This window comes from Dromiciops gliroides, chromosome 1 (genome assembly GCF_019393635.1).
Source record: "Dromiciops gliroides isolate mDroGli1 chromosome 1, mDroGli1.pri, whole genome shotgun sequence".
In the NCBI taxonomy this organism is placed as follows: Eukaryota; Metazoa; Chordata; class Mammalia; order Microbiotheria; family Microbiotheriidae; genus Dromiciops; species Dromiciops gliroides.
Window position 1 is genome coordinate 466,149,070 of NC_057861.1, and position 14,379 is coordinate 466,163,448.

Here is a 14,379-nt window from a genome sequence, read left to right on the forward strand (position 1 = left end):
AACAAATAAAATGCCATTTAAGGCTAATTTTTTTCACCATGTTCAATTAATCCATATGTAGTTTCCATATATCGCCTTTAACTGTATCATGTAGAAATAATATATTTGTATACATACATGAACATTTATCAAAATTATTTTAGACTAGCCTTAGACTCATCAGTTAATGGTAAAATTAACCTAATATTCTCATATTTTCTATCTTGAAAGATTACTAATTTTTAAATTTTGATACAAAACTTTCATCAGCCAAAATTATATATTTATTTTTAATGATATGGCTTCTTTGCTTAATTTTTTTCAGTGTTTCAGAAGATTATAAACTAATATAACTAACAAGTTGGTGATCTTCCAAAGAATTAATATACATACCCAATAATCGGACCAAAACAAACTGTACACCAAGGGCTAGAGAGCGTTGATAGTTATTTACACACCTAAAAATAACAGTCAATAGGAAATAGTTATAACACATAAGTAATAATCATATAATATAAACAGAAATCATTCTTTAAATTCAACATCTCTTTTACTCATAAGAATTATTTACTTCATGTCAAAATGGTTATTTTTTAAAAAGAAGTGAAAATGAACAAAACAATTATGAATTAATGTCCATTTTGACACATCAGGACTAATGTAGAATAAATTTGTGCTTACCCTTTGTTTCAGATTTAATCATTTATATTTACAAAATCAATTTTTAGAAGATTCTACAGATATATCACCATGTTTTGGTTTTGTGGCTGTTATTTCCACTAAACAACAGCACTGTTTATTCCTTAAAAGCTGTTGAGATCATCAAAAGAACAAAAACACATTAATCATATTGTTTCTTTAGACTCTAGCTAAGATACTGTTGAATGTTTACTTCGAGTATTTTGTCCCCCAAATCTTCTCCATTCCATAAACATTTTCAAATTTCATGAAGCTATCGATTTATATCATCATTAGATGATAGGATTCGAAAGCCACTGAAATCTAAAACTTATTTAGACTAAGTCTAAATTAAGTGTCAAATTTCCAAAAATAATAATAATAATAAGGTAAAGTATGTTTACTACCCTCTGACAGGAGAGAGTGAACCTTGTAAATTGAGAGGTGGATTCTGTGCTATGATAGCAGAAGGACATCTGAAGTGGCAATAGGGAGCCAAATTGCCCTTTGTGTTTAAAGGGTATAAGAAGTAATTATCGGGGCAGCTAGGTGGCGCAATGGATAGAGCACTGGCCCTGGAGTCAGGAGTACCTGAGTTCAAATCCGGCCTCAGACACTTGACACTTACTAGCTGTGTGACCCTGGGCAAGTCACTTAACCCCAATTGCCTCACTAAAAAAAAAAAAAAAAAAGTAATTATCCTTAGATAGAGTGCCAAGAACTGGATTTAGGAGAAAGACGAATTTTAGTGATCACCAGAACATAAGAGATTTTAGATTCAGGGGGCGAAAAGAACCCTAAAGGTCATCTACTCTACCTTTGTCCCACCCCAAACCCCAATTCCTCTTTTTAGAGATGAGAAAAATGAGGCCAAGAATGCAAGTGACTTGCCCAAGTACGTATATAAGTACTAACTAAGAGAGAGCCAAGATTCAAATCCTGGTGTTCTGACCCCAAATCATCATCTTTCCACTGTATCACAACAGAGGAAGGTTCCAGAGAGCACAATAAAGGGATAACAAAGAGGTAGTGTTATACTCTGGAAAGAGTACAAGATTCAGAGTCAAAGAGTCTATTTTTGTACACAGGATCTGCCCTTCACATGTTTTCCTGAGCAAATCATTTCATTTCATCTGGCTGTGCCTCAGTTTCTCCATCTGTCCAGTGGGGGGACAGAAATAGGTGACCTTCAAAAATCTATTTGGGATCTATGATTCTCTGTTTCTTTAGGGAAGAAATGGTCTTTTTGTTTTTGTGTTCCAAGTGGTTTAAATTGATGATGATTAGTAATTAGTTTGCCATAGAAGAGGTGGGAGATATGCTATAAAGGTGGCAGCAGTAGCATTACTAGTCCTGCAGCTTTTGCTTTAACTGCTATGCTAATTCCCCTAAAAGCACCATCCCTCAGCACCCAAAAAAGAGCTGACATAGCACTGATCCTGCATGATAAATGACACAGTTACTTAGGACCTGGTAAGCAAGCTAACCAAGGAGTGTGACAGTAACAAGAGCATGGAGGTGCCAATTGGTGGAAAGAGAGGAGCATGTGACACAGTCCCAGCCATCCCATGCTTTTTCAGATTCTGGGTGTTGTTGTATCAGAAGTGCAATAAGGTAATTTATTTTCCTCCCTTCTGATTTTAGCTAACACAAATTTACTTATTTCCTCGTACACATATTTAACATTAATGTGGTTTCAGGTTTCAGGAAAAGCTTCATACATTGTGGTGTGTAGCTGAAGAAAAAAGAAAAATTACATACCGAAGAATAGCTACAGTAATTGGAGTGCCAGCCATAAAGGTAAAAACGACAGTAACAAAGAAAAAGCCAAGAAATATAGGCAGGTTTGTACAGTGGGTTTCACACTTCCCAGCTTTGGCTTCAAAGCTCATACTTCCTGCCGAAGACATTATTTCTTTTGTCCTTCCAATACAGGAACAATTGTAGTATGCCTGTGAATATTGTAAACCAAAACAATGTGAAAAGATAATTGAAAATTAGTTTTTAAAAGATATTTGCAAATCTAAAAAATTACAGAGCACAAAACTTAAAAACATGAAAGATCATCTTTATGTTGAATCAATCATTCATGATTTTTAAAAGTGACAAGAATATTAAGATTCCATGAGAAAGGAAATAGAGAAAGAAAATAATAAAGTCTACAACCTATATAGGGCAATGAGCTTGATTTTTATTCCTGCTATATACTAGAATATATTATTAAACTTGTTATTATAAAGTGGACATCTAACAAAACAAGTGGTCTACAAAGAAGCATTATGGCTTCTTCAACAATAGGTCATATTTCTTTTCTTTTTTTTTTTTTGATTGAGTAGTTAAAGTAGAAGGTTAGGAAGATACTGTAGATATAGTTGGAGGAGGAGGAGGAGGAAGTAGTTAACATTTTAGTAGATAACATATTTAGTAGCTAACATAGCACTTATAATGAGCCAGACTGTGCTAAATCTTTACAATTATTATCTCATTCAATCCTTACAACCACACTATTATCCCCATTTAACAGATGAGGAGACTAAGGTAACTGGTTAAATGACTTGCCCAGGATCACATAGTTAGTAAGTATCTGAGGCCACAGTTGAAATCAGGTCTTGTTGACTCAAGGATTTTTCTCTATTTACTTTGCCACCTAGATGACCAAACTACAATTCAACTTATCTCAATGTTAGCGAAGTATTTGATAAATGATCTCATACTAAGAAGATGTGAATTATAAGAAAATCAAAGGTGAATTTGGAAAAGATTGGAAGTCTCCTGTAGAGCACATCAAGGTGGGCTGCTTGGCCCTATGCTCTTCACCATTTCTATCAATGACTTAAAGGCATAAACACACTTAGCAGATTTGTAGGTAAAGAAAACTAAGAGGAATGGCTAAGAAGCTGGAGAAGAGAGGCAGAGCCTCAAAGATCTTGCTGTGCTAGAGAAATGGGCTTAGTATAAGAAGAAATTAAGTAGGGAAAAATATAATGTATAGTATGATAGCTTAATATACTATATCTCCCACTAGCTATCATACTATACATATTTACCTTCCTTTCTCAACTAAACTCCTTGGAAAAGTCACATACAATAAGTATCTCTACTTCTCTTACCCTCTTCCAAACTCTCTGCAATTTAGATTTCTCTTATCATTCAAATGAAATTGGTCTCTCCAAAATTACCAAATGATTTCTTAATTGACAAATCTAATGACCTTTTCTCAATCCTTCTCATTCTTGACCTTTCTACAAAATTTGATATTGTTGATTACTTTTAGGTTTCTGTGACATTACTCTCTCCTAGTTCTCCTATATATCTGCCACTTCTTAAGGGCCTTTACTGGTTCCTTATCTGTGTCATGCTCAATAACCATAAGTGTGCTTCCAAGCTCTGTCCTGACCCCTCTGTTCCTTCTTTGTTATTTATCTTGCTGACAACATCAGTATCCTTAGGTTCAATGAACATCTCTATGTAGATGATTACTAGATCTATATATGTAGCCCTGCTCTCTCTCCTGAGCTAGTCAGCAACAGCAATCTCAAATTAGATATCTTGCAGGCATCTCAAACTCAACATGATGAAAAAAGACCTCATTATCTTGACTCCCCAAGCTTCCCTTCTTCCCAACTTCCAAATTATTATCAAGAACGCTACTTATAGAGGGCAGCTAGGTGGCACAGTGGATAGAGCACCGGCCCTGTAGTCATGAGGACCTGAGTTTAAATCCGGCCTCAGACACTTGACACTTACTGTGTGACCTTGGGCAAGTCACTTAACCCCAATTGCCTCACCAAAAAAAACCAAAACCAAAACCAACCTATTACTTATTCTCCCATTCATCTAGTCTTGCAACTTCAGGGTCATAATCAACCTCTCATTCTTCCATTAATCCAACATAGCTAATGTATAGCCATACATTTTTTTTGGCTATATTAACTATATTTATTTGCTATATTAACTTGTACATTTATTTATTTGCTATATCAATTATCTATCTATATCGCTTTCTTTAATAGTGTTTCATTTTTCCTAATTACATATAAAGACAATTAACATTTATCTTTTTTAAATGAATTCCAAATTTTTGTCCCTCCCTCTTCTCTCTGCTCCCTAAAATGGTAAGCAATTTGATAAAGGTTATATGTGTACTATCATGTAAAACATGTTTCCATATTTAGTCATGTTATAAAAGGAGAAACAGACCAAGAAAAAACAAACCAAAAATAATAAAGAAAATGAAAAAAGTTTCCTTCAATCTGCAATCAGACTTTATTAGTTCTTTCTCTGGATATGCATAGCATTTTCCATCATGAGGCTTTTGGAATTGTCTTGGATCAATGTAGTGCTGAGAAGAGCTAAGTTATTCACAGCTGATTATCATACAATGTTGCTATTACTGTGTACAATGTTCTCCTGGTTCTGCTCATTTTGCTTTGCATCAGTTCATATAAGTCTTTCCAGGTATTTCTGAAATCATCATGCTCATCATTTCTTATAGCACAATAATATTCCATTACATTCATATACCACAACTTATTCAGTCATTCCCCAATTTATGGACATTCCCTCAGTTTCCAGTTTTTTTGCCACCACAAAGAGAACTGCTATAAATATTTGTGTACATGTAGGTCCTTTTCCCTTTTTTTATAATCTCTTTGGCATGTAGACCTAGTAATGATATTACTGGATGAAAAGGTATGCAGTTTGATTGCCCTTTGGGCGTCGTTCCAATTTGCTCTCCAGAATGGTTAGATTAGTTTACAACTCTACAAACAATGTATTAGTGTCCCAATTTTCCTTTATCCTTTCCAATATTTATCATTTCCCTTTTCTGTGATATTAGCCAATCTGATAGGTATGATGTGGTACCTTCAAGTTGTTTTAATTTGCATTTCCCTAATCAAAAGTGATTTGGGGTGCTCCACCTAGCTGCCCCAAAACTTTTCTTTATAAGACTAGCTGGATTTTCCAGAAGGAAAAAAATTGCAAATTTAAGATTTCATTTTTTAAAAAATAATTCATTGATAAAAAATAGTGATTAGCATTTGCATTGACTAAATTAGCAACAATAAAATGAAAATATTATTAATTCTTCAAGTGTCATAAGTATTGGTTTTTCTTGCAGGTTGAGGTATATTTCTCTAAATTAATAAATTAGTAGCGCAAATTGTAGTTTTATGCCATTTTGAATCCTCTTTTCTATCTTATCTAATTTTATCTTATTTAATCCCAAACCTGCAGAGAGGAAGCCTGATGTAGCCATTAGAGAGCTGTCTCAAAGTCAGGAGGACCTGGCCTCAGACACATATTGACTATGGGTATCCTTCTGCGCAAGCCAAATCAAGTCTCAGTACTCTGAGCAATTCTCTAAATTGCAGAGATGATATGAACACAGATATACAATATTTCTCAGTAGGCTTGAGCCTGTAATCACTTAGCAACTTGGCTAGATCTCATCACATTGGTGCCAGTGTTGTTAGAGGGAGCTTCCTCATCTTTCCTTATACCTGTGAAATCACAGGTCCACTCTCTAGTTCTATCTTTATATGAAACCTGTAATTTAATCCTTTCAAAATACTCCCTCCATGTACACAACTCCTTTATAATCGATAGATAGGGCCATGTAACAATGTGGGGGGTCATGAAAAATTTGGCAATAGTTAAAGGTTATGTCTACCTATTTTATATACTTATATACCAAGAGTCATGGAAAAATTTCTCAGGCAAAAACAGTCAAAAGTGGAAAAAGTTTAAGAAACCCTGATCTAGAGGAAACTTTGCCTTTCCTTGCATTCTCAGTTTCATAGGGACTTTAAAAAAAAAAAAGATAAGGATGCAGGGGCAACTACATAGCACACTGAATAAAACACTGGCCCTGATTCAGGAGGACCCGAGTTGAAATCCGGCCTCAGACATTTGACACTTACTAGTTGTGTGACCCTGGGCACTTAACTGTCATTGCTCGGCCCCCCTCCCAAAATTAAAATAAAATAAAATGTAAGGATGCACAGTTGAAAAATTATATTTGCCAAGGATATGCATATGATCCTGTCTGCACAAATTGCATTTTCCTGAATACCTCCTCCTCCCTCTACTTAACTGACACCTCTTCCTAGTTCTCCTCTCACAATCTAATCACTCCTTTCCTTGCCTAGTTTTACCTCTCAGCTCTTTAACCTCTCATCCTCAGAAGTAGAGGAGACTACCTGTGTGACCCTGAGCAAGTCACTTAACCCCAACTGCCTCACCAAAAAAAAAAGAAGAAGAAGTAGAGGAGAGCCTTTCTCTCATTTTTTAAGGGATATCATCAGCTCCCAAATGTTTAAGTACTATGTACTACACCAGAGCTTGCTGCTGCCATGCTGGGCTTGTATAGTGAGTGAGTAAAAACTCACCCAATACACTATACCTACCAAGAATGAAACCAGATCACATTTCTATCCAACTCTTCATCCAAGCCAATTTACCATTTGCGTATGCCCTTTTCCCCCTTTATACTTCCTGTTCTGGGAACAATAATCGGGTCAACACTACCATTACTTCTGGAAAGGATGTGTCAATTGGCAAATACAAGGAGTCTGACCATTTCTTGCTTGAAAATCTTCAGAACCTCTGTTATAAGGTTTCTTAATAGGTCTTTGTTGATTCTATCCTAAAGTGATAATCCTAGGCTCTATGTTACTAGTCTTAATTTCAGATATGTCTATAAATTTCTTAAGCACAGTACAATTTTTTAACACAGCAAAAAAAAATGTCCTTAAACTCTCTTAATTGCTCTATCATTTTAGGTAATGTATAAGTATCCTGTTAAAAGAAAAATCGAAAAAAGCTCCCTGTTCCTAACTTTTCCATAAAAGATAATGAATGAAATTGCCCTTGAAACTTAATTGGTCCATGGGACTAAGGCTTGAAAAATTGACATAGCTTCTTTATTACCCAAGTACAAAAGGAGTCAAGGATTTCTTCAAGCTTGAAACATGCTCTTGGCCACCATAAGTGGCCATAGGGCCACCATGAAGGAAGAAAAACTAATGTGGAAGAGGTGCCCACCTGAATCAATGCTATATTCTTACGATTGTGATTTCCATGCTATTTTAAGTAAATGTATTTCTAAGTGTTAGATGGTCTAATTTTATTTCAATTCTGAACTTTCTATCTCTTTCCTTCATCATAGGTAAGCAAAGAGCAATCCTAAGATGGATATCTTTAGTTAGGGCCTAGTGAGTTAAAGAGATCTCTCTAAAGAGCTGATTAGAAGGCATTTTGGGAGATAGGATGATCACCTCTGACCACTTTGGGTGGAACCCTTTGGGGTTACCATAATCACCCCATGAGGCCATTCCTTACTACATCAATGTAGTGGATAAACAAGTCAGGATCAATAACACTTTGAACTATGGGCAGCAAAGCAGCTACAACAGCCCTCCTTTCTTATAGAGGAAGGCATCAGGGAGAGAAAGAAGTGCAGACAGGCACATTAAAAGCTGTTGGTTCACTGTATTGTACTGAAAAATTGATAAAACCGCACTATACTGCTGCCAGCACGGTACCCAGAGGTCACTAAGGTAATTTCCCTGGAAGTACTTATGTGATCAAGGGAGGTAATTAATTTCTGACAAGAGGAGAGAGGTGAAATTTTGTGTAATTACCCAATCCTCATGGAAGAAGGGAACAGTCCTCCAGCAGAGGCCTTTAGAGTGACAATGATTTCATTTCCTCTCCACCAGATTGGTATCAAACACCCTGGCCTCCTAGGGAAGGTTAGTTACATGCTAGTGGGCAGGGGAACACTTGCTTAAATGGTACTGAGTGCATTTCCATATTAACTAAGACTTCAACAGAGGCTGCATGCAAGAGGATGGTGATCTCTTAGCCTAGTAACTTTAAAAGCAATGACCTACATCTACTATAAGGGTCAGAGAATGTGTCAAAAGAACCATTATTATTACTGCAGGCCTGATGTTCTTTATGCTGCTGTGTTCATTACATGTTGTAAACTGCTCATACATCAAATATAATGTGGAACTGATTATTAAGATCCAGACTTTCATCCTTTCAAAGGGGTGAAGTGGTCTGTGGTTTCTACTATTCATTTCTCTCCATATTGAGACACCTTAGAATGTATTCCTTCAGGAGGCCATTATACTATATTTTATCTTTATGTTTTCATTTTTCTTTTACCTGCACTAAATTCCTTCTCTTAAGACTGACTTTCTCACACTGCCTAGAGCAGGGGTATCCAGTAATAGCTCTAAGGCTATTTCAGTGAAATATCTCTTAGAAGAGCTTTAATACCTAGCTACCAAGGGGCAGAATGTGGAAAGAAGCAAAATCTACTAAGGTCTTTACTGTTTAAGCTAAGTTGGGGGGGGGGGGGTGTGAGGGGTGCAGTTCCTCCAAAAAAGACAATGAAATAGTCTAAGAATTAATTGAACTAAGCAACTAAAACTAAATAGTTTATATTGACATAAATTTCAATCACCTAAGGACAAAAGCCTAGCTTCTCACCACTGCGGGGAAAACCATACATGATTTTCAAAGGAACAATTTCTTTAATTTGTTGGACACTCTGGATAGGCTGGTTGATTTTTGGCTGTTGGGGTATGTCGCACTTTAGGATACTGTAACATAAAAATGTAAAAATCTCTGGAAATAAATGTTGGATTGTCTTTTCTTCCTTTATCAAAATAGGCTCATTTTTATTTTTTTTTTAAGGCTCATTTTTCTTTGGGATACATCCTCACTTTTCTCTTTAAAACTTTCCCCTGATAACTTAAGGAGATAAACTATACTTGATATATGCTTGACCTTGGCAAACTCAGAGATAAGGGAGCTGTACTCAAATGAATCCCTGTGATATCTTTAGTGAATATCCTTTCCATACTATCCTTAAGTAACCTCCTTTTGTTAAATGTTAGAGGGTCTAAAACATGAACCAACAGATTAGTCTGAGTCGATCTGAGTCAGGAAACACCCAGAACACATGTCAATTATGATGGTGGTGCAGTGGCCCTGGATTCAGAAGGAACTGAGTTCAAATCCAGCCTCATACACTTGACACTTACTACCTATGTGACACTGGGCAAGTCACTTAACCCCAATTGTCTTACCAAAACAAAATAAAATAAAATAAGAAGCTATGATTCTAAATGGCAAAACCAAAAATATAATGCAGGATATTATAATATTTTTTGAAAAACTGCTAACATTCTTTTTTTTCTTTTCTTTTTGTTGGTGGGGCAATGAGGGTTAAGTGACTTGCTCAGGGTCACACAGCTAGGAAGTGTCAAGTGTCTGAGGTCACATTTGAACTCAGGTCCTCCTGAATCCAAGCCCAGTGCTTTATCCATTGTGCCACCTAGCTGCCCCCTCTGCTAACATTCTAAAGCATACGTATCCCTTTGGACCTTTTTCAAGATAATGAAGTCTCAGGGCAGAGCCAAGATTGCAGAGAAAACTCAAGGACTAACCTGAGCTCTCCCACATTCTACTCCAAACAACTTTAAAATAACTCCTAAAATTGAATTCTATAGTGACAAAACCCACAAAAGGACAGGGCAGAAGAATTTTCCAGTCAAAGACAACTAAGAAGGTTGGAAAGAAGTACATCTAGTGAGAATGGAGCATGGTTCAGCACATACAACAACCCAGCAAGACAGTAGCAGTTGCCCTTCAGGGCAACTGAATTGGCAGCAGTGGCTTCCAGAGCTCTGGTAAAAAGGTCAGACAACTCATGAGAAGCCGATTACAGGAGTCCCTGTGCTACCACAGGATGCAGTACTCTGTTGAATTGCCCATACATAGATCTGGGTCACAGTCCTGGGTGTCAGAGCCAGTAAAAAGAGAAGCACAACAGTTTGTGGCTATAAAGGAGTAGGGACACTGGTCAGAGTTCCAGGGCAGCATCAGGGGCTAAAATTCTAGCTATGATGTCTAAAATCTATTAAAATCTAATGAGTGGTTGCCTTAAATTAGAAGCTTTAGCATGAGTTTAGACTTTTAAGTATTTGTCAAATATATTAGGGGTTAGTAAGGAGAAACACTTGGATAAAAAATTAGATCTGCCAGCCCTCATCCTAATTTCCTTCCCCTCCTCCTCCCCAAAGACTCCAACCCACAAGAGACCCCTCCTCAAGGGCTTCTTCCTGAAGTCTCCTGCAAAACAGGAAACAGGAATGTCCACACACACAGCTCCAAGCTAATTGGCTGGAAACCCTGATTGACACACCTAACAGACTGTTCTATAGATGTAAGTTCTGGATGCCGGCAACTTCTGGATGCTAAAGTCACATGGTGTCTTTATCACATGCTTTCTCCTCATGGTGGAGCTTCCCTGCAATATCTCTCCAGCAGGGGGTGCCATTCTAATTCTCACAGCAGAAAAGAGTGTTTACGATTGCTCACAGAGGAGAGCACAGGCAAGGAGAGTAGTAAACATACCTCTACTTAGATCATATCACCTTGGAAGAACTCAACACTTACAAACCCCCAGAACTAGCTCTTAAAAAAAAGCTGTACAAAAAAACCCTGAAGCTTGCCTCCTCCACCCGGGGAGCAGAGCCCAACTTGCTGTTGGAATTCTGTTCTCAATCTTTTTCTTTCTATTTTCCAATAAACCCTTAAAAACCTAAACTCGTTTTATCAGTGATTTTAGTCAGTTTCCCCCAAAACTGGGGGAACAGATTAGAATCCACATTTAGAATCTTAAATTACACAGAAAGCTACTATGGTGATGGAAAATCAAAACACAAAATCAAAAGAAGACAACATGATACAAATTGAAATATTGTACAATGATCAAGTATGTATGAATGACTTAGCTATTCTTAGCAATACAATGATCCATGACAATATAATGAAAAATACTCTCCATCTCCAGAGAAAGAAGTGATATATTCTGAAAGCAGATAAAAATATACTTTTTAAGCTTTCTTTTTTTTTTGGCAGGGCAATGACTTGCCCAAGGTCACACAGCTATAAGTGTCAAGTGTCTGAGGCCAGATTTGAACTCAGGTCCTCCTGAATCCAGGGCCAGTGCTTTATCCACTGTACCACCTAGCTGCCCCTTAAGCTTTTTTAAAAATTTTTTCTTGGTTTTTGTGGGATTTGGGGGTCTTTTTTTTTCTCAACATGACTAATATAAAAATGTTTTGCATGACCTCACATATAAAACCCAGATTAAATTGTTTGCCTTTTCCAGGAGGTGGGAGGGGAGGGAGAAAGAGAATTTGGAACTCAAAATTTTAAAAAAAATAAGTGTTAAAAATTGTTTTTACATCTAATTGGGAAAAAATAAACATTAAACATAGATATATACTATAAAAAATAATGAGGTCTTCAAGGATTTAATTTGTCTCTAAATAAAATGGTATTTTTGTAGATAGATGGATGGGGACGAATGAATGAGTGGGTGGGTGGGTGGATGGATGGATGGATGGATGGATGGACAGATGCACATATAAGGCTTATATTTATCTCTCTATGGAAGCAGAAATTCTATTGCATTTATGCCTAACTCCAAATGTAAAAGGTTGCATTGTTATTTATGAGTCTCTCAGGCTTTGACTATATGTTCTTGTACTATAATACACATTTTATTCAGTTTTTCTCCAGATTTATATGTTGTCCTCCACAAAGGTTTGGAATTATGCTAATCTCTCTTCTGAGAACTCTGTAATTAAACATAATGGACCATTAACCATTCTCCTATTCATGATTTCAAAGTGACAAATCTGTGGTACATGTGAAAAAACAGATAAGATAATTCAACATTCCAAACACCTGGATGGCTATCAGCATATGTCTTGAACATTCTTTGCAGGGTAGCATTAAAACTTTTGTATTAGGGTAAATAAGATATGATCATGATACCCTTAACTATTTTAAACTCTATCACCTATCACCTATCAAGGGAAGATAATAATCTTGTAGAAAAGTCAACTTTAAGGAAACTGCATGTATTTTTACTTGGCCCTGGATTTAAGAGAAGCACATTTTATTTATTTAGAAATACACATCACCAGTTTACAAAATCTTTCCCCAATAAGGGGCTCAAGTTTGGTGACCTCTCTTCTCTACTCTGTGACATATCTTCAAGGACTTAAAAAAAAACCCGCCATTTGCCACATTATCAACAATTAGCAAATGTATAAACAATTACCATCACTTGATGTTAACATTAAAATAACCTACCCAAAATAAATAATTCTAGACAAACTACAGTATGATTTTTAAAAGAGCAATTTCTAGGGGCAGCTAGGTGGCGCAGTGGATAGAGTACCGGCCCTGGAGTCAGGAGTACCTGAGTTCAAATCCGGCCTCAGACACTTAACACTTACTAGCTGTGTGACCCTGGGCAAGTCACTTAACCCCAATTGCCTTACTAAAAAAAAAAAAAAAAGAGCAAAGAGCAATTTCTTTAATTTATTGGATTCGCTGGATAGGCTGGTTTGATTTTTGGCTCTTGGGCCATGTTGAACTTTAGGGTACTGCAACATGAAAACATGAAAATTATCACTGAGCACAAATAAAAAGTTTTCTCCATAAAATGAAGAACTTAAGTATCTTTTGGATTTTTTCCACCTTTATCAAAATAAACTGTTCTTCTTTGGGATGGATGTATCCTCCCTTTTTTCCCGATAACCTTAGACGATTTAAGAACAAAATCCTCTCTGTGTTGTAAAAGGTTATAATTGGGGCATGGTAGTATACATCTATCCATGCTACTAAGGAAGCTGAAGCTGGTGGATCACTTGAGCTGAAGCTGTTCTGACCTACAGGAAGTAGGGCTAAAGCTAAATGGGTGTTCACACAATGACTTATGGTAATATGGTAAACCTGCAAGAGCAGTGGGCAAATTGCCCCAGGTCAGAAACAGAGCTGTTCAAAGTCAATTGCCAATAAGCAGTGATCAGGCCTCCGATTATCCACTGCCCTTCCAGACTGGGCAAGATCAGGAACAAATGATCAGCAAGCAATTCCAGTTGTTTCAGTTTTTGCCTTTGTGTATTTGAGTGAGGTATTACCTCATATCTATACCTCTCTCCTGACTTAAAATTCTATTCAAGAGAATTTCTTAGGTTCCCTGTTCTTAATGAATAAAATTTTAATTTATAAAAAATTTTAATGCATAAAAAAATTTAAGTGTCATCTATGGGGCTGGCACTGTGTTATGCACTAGGAAAACAAATACAAAATCAAAACAGTCCTTATTGTCAAGGAACTTACCTCCTAGTAAGACAGCACAAATATGATAGTGTTTACCCTACTGAGGGGTATTTTCATCACAGAGATGGTGAGTGAAGTCATAGGACATTTGACTGGCATATCTTTTCTAGACAAACTAGTGTTTGTTTTAATTACTATTCCTAGATGGGGAAGGTGGAAGGGAGTGGCAGGAAGAATACATTTTTATAGTAGCCTGGCATGAGGATGGCTAGAGAATAGTGAGAATGGGTTAGGATGTGGAGAACTCAACAATCACAGGAGCCCAAGGCCCCATAATAGGAGCTGTAAATACCATATCACAGGTGAAGGCTAAATCAAGGAGACATGTCATAAAAGTGGTTAGGGAGCCATAAAAACTTCCTTACATAGACTGTATTTTACTGAAAATTTTGCTGAAATTGTTCTCTTCCTCAGATTTTCTTAGAATACTGAACTGATCTCTCATTTGCCCCAATCAAATTACCTAATTATACTTATCTGTGCATATTCCATCTCGCA

The 14,379-nt window shown here is 36.6% G+C and overlaps 1 protein-coding gene across 1 annotated transcript in view; it reads right to left on the reverse strand.

The window, feature by feature from the left end:
• The window catches only part of LOC122736441 (solute carrier organic anion transporter family member 4C1-like), a 106,741-nt gene that overhangs the window by 15,318 nt on the left and 77,044 nt on the right, over window positions 1–14,379 (reverse strand). Inside the window, exons 10-11 of the mRNA XM_043978657.1 lie at window positions 2,419–2,609; window positions 373–437 (exon numbers count right to left, since the gene is read on the reverse strand). Coding sequence (XP_043834592.1) covers window positions 373–437; window positions 2,419–2,609 — 256 coding nt within the window. The remainder of the gene's footprint in view (window positions 1–372; window positions 438–2,418; window positions 2,610–14,379) is intronic.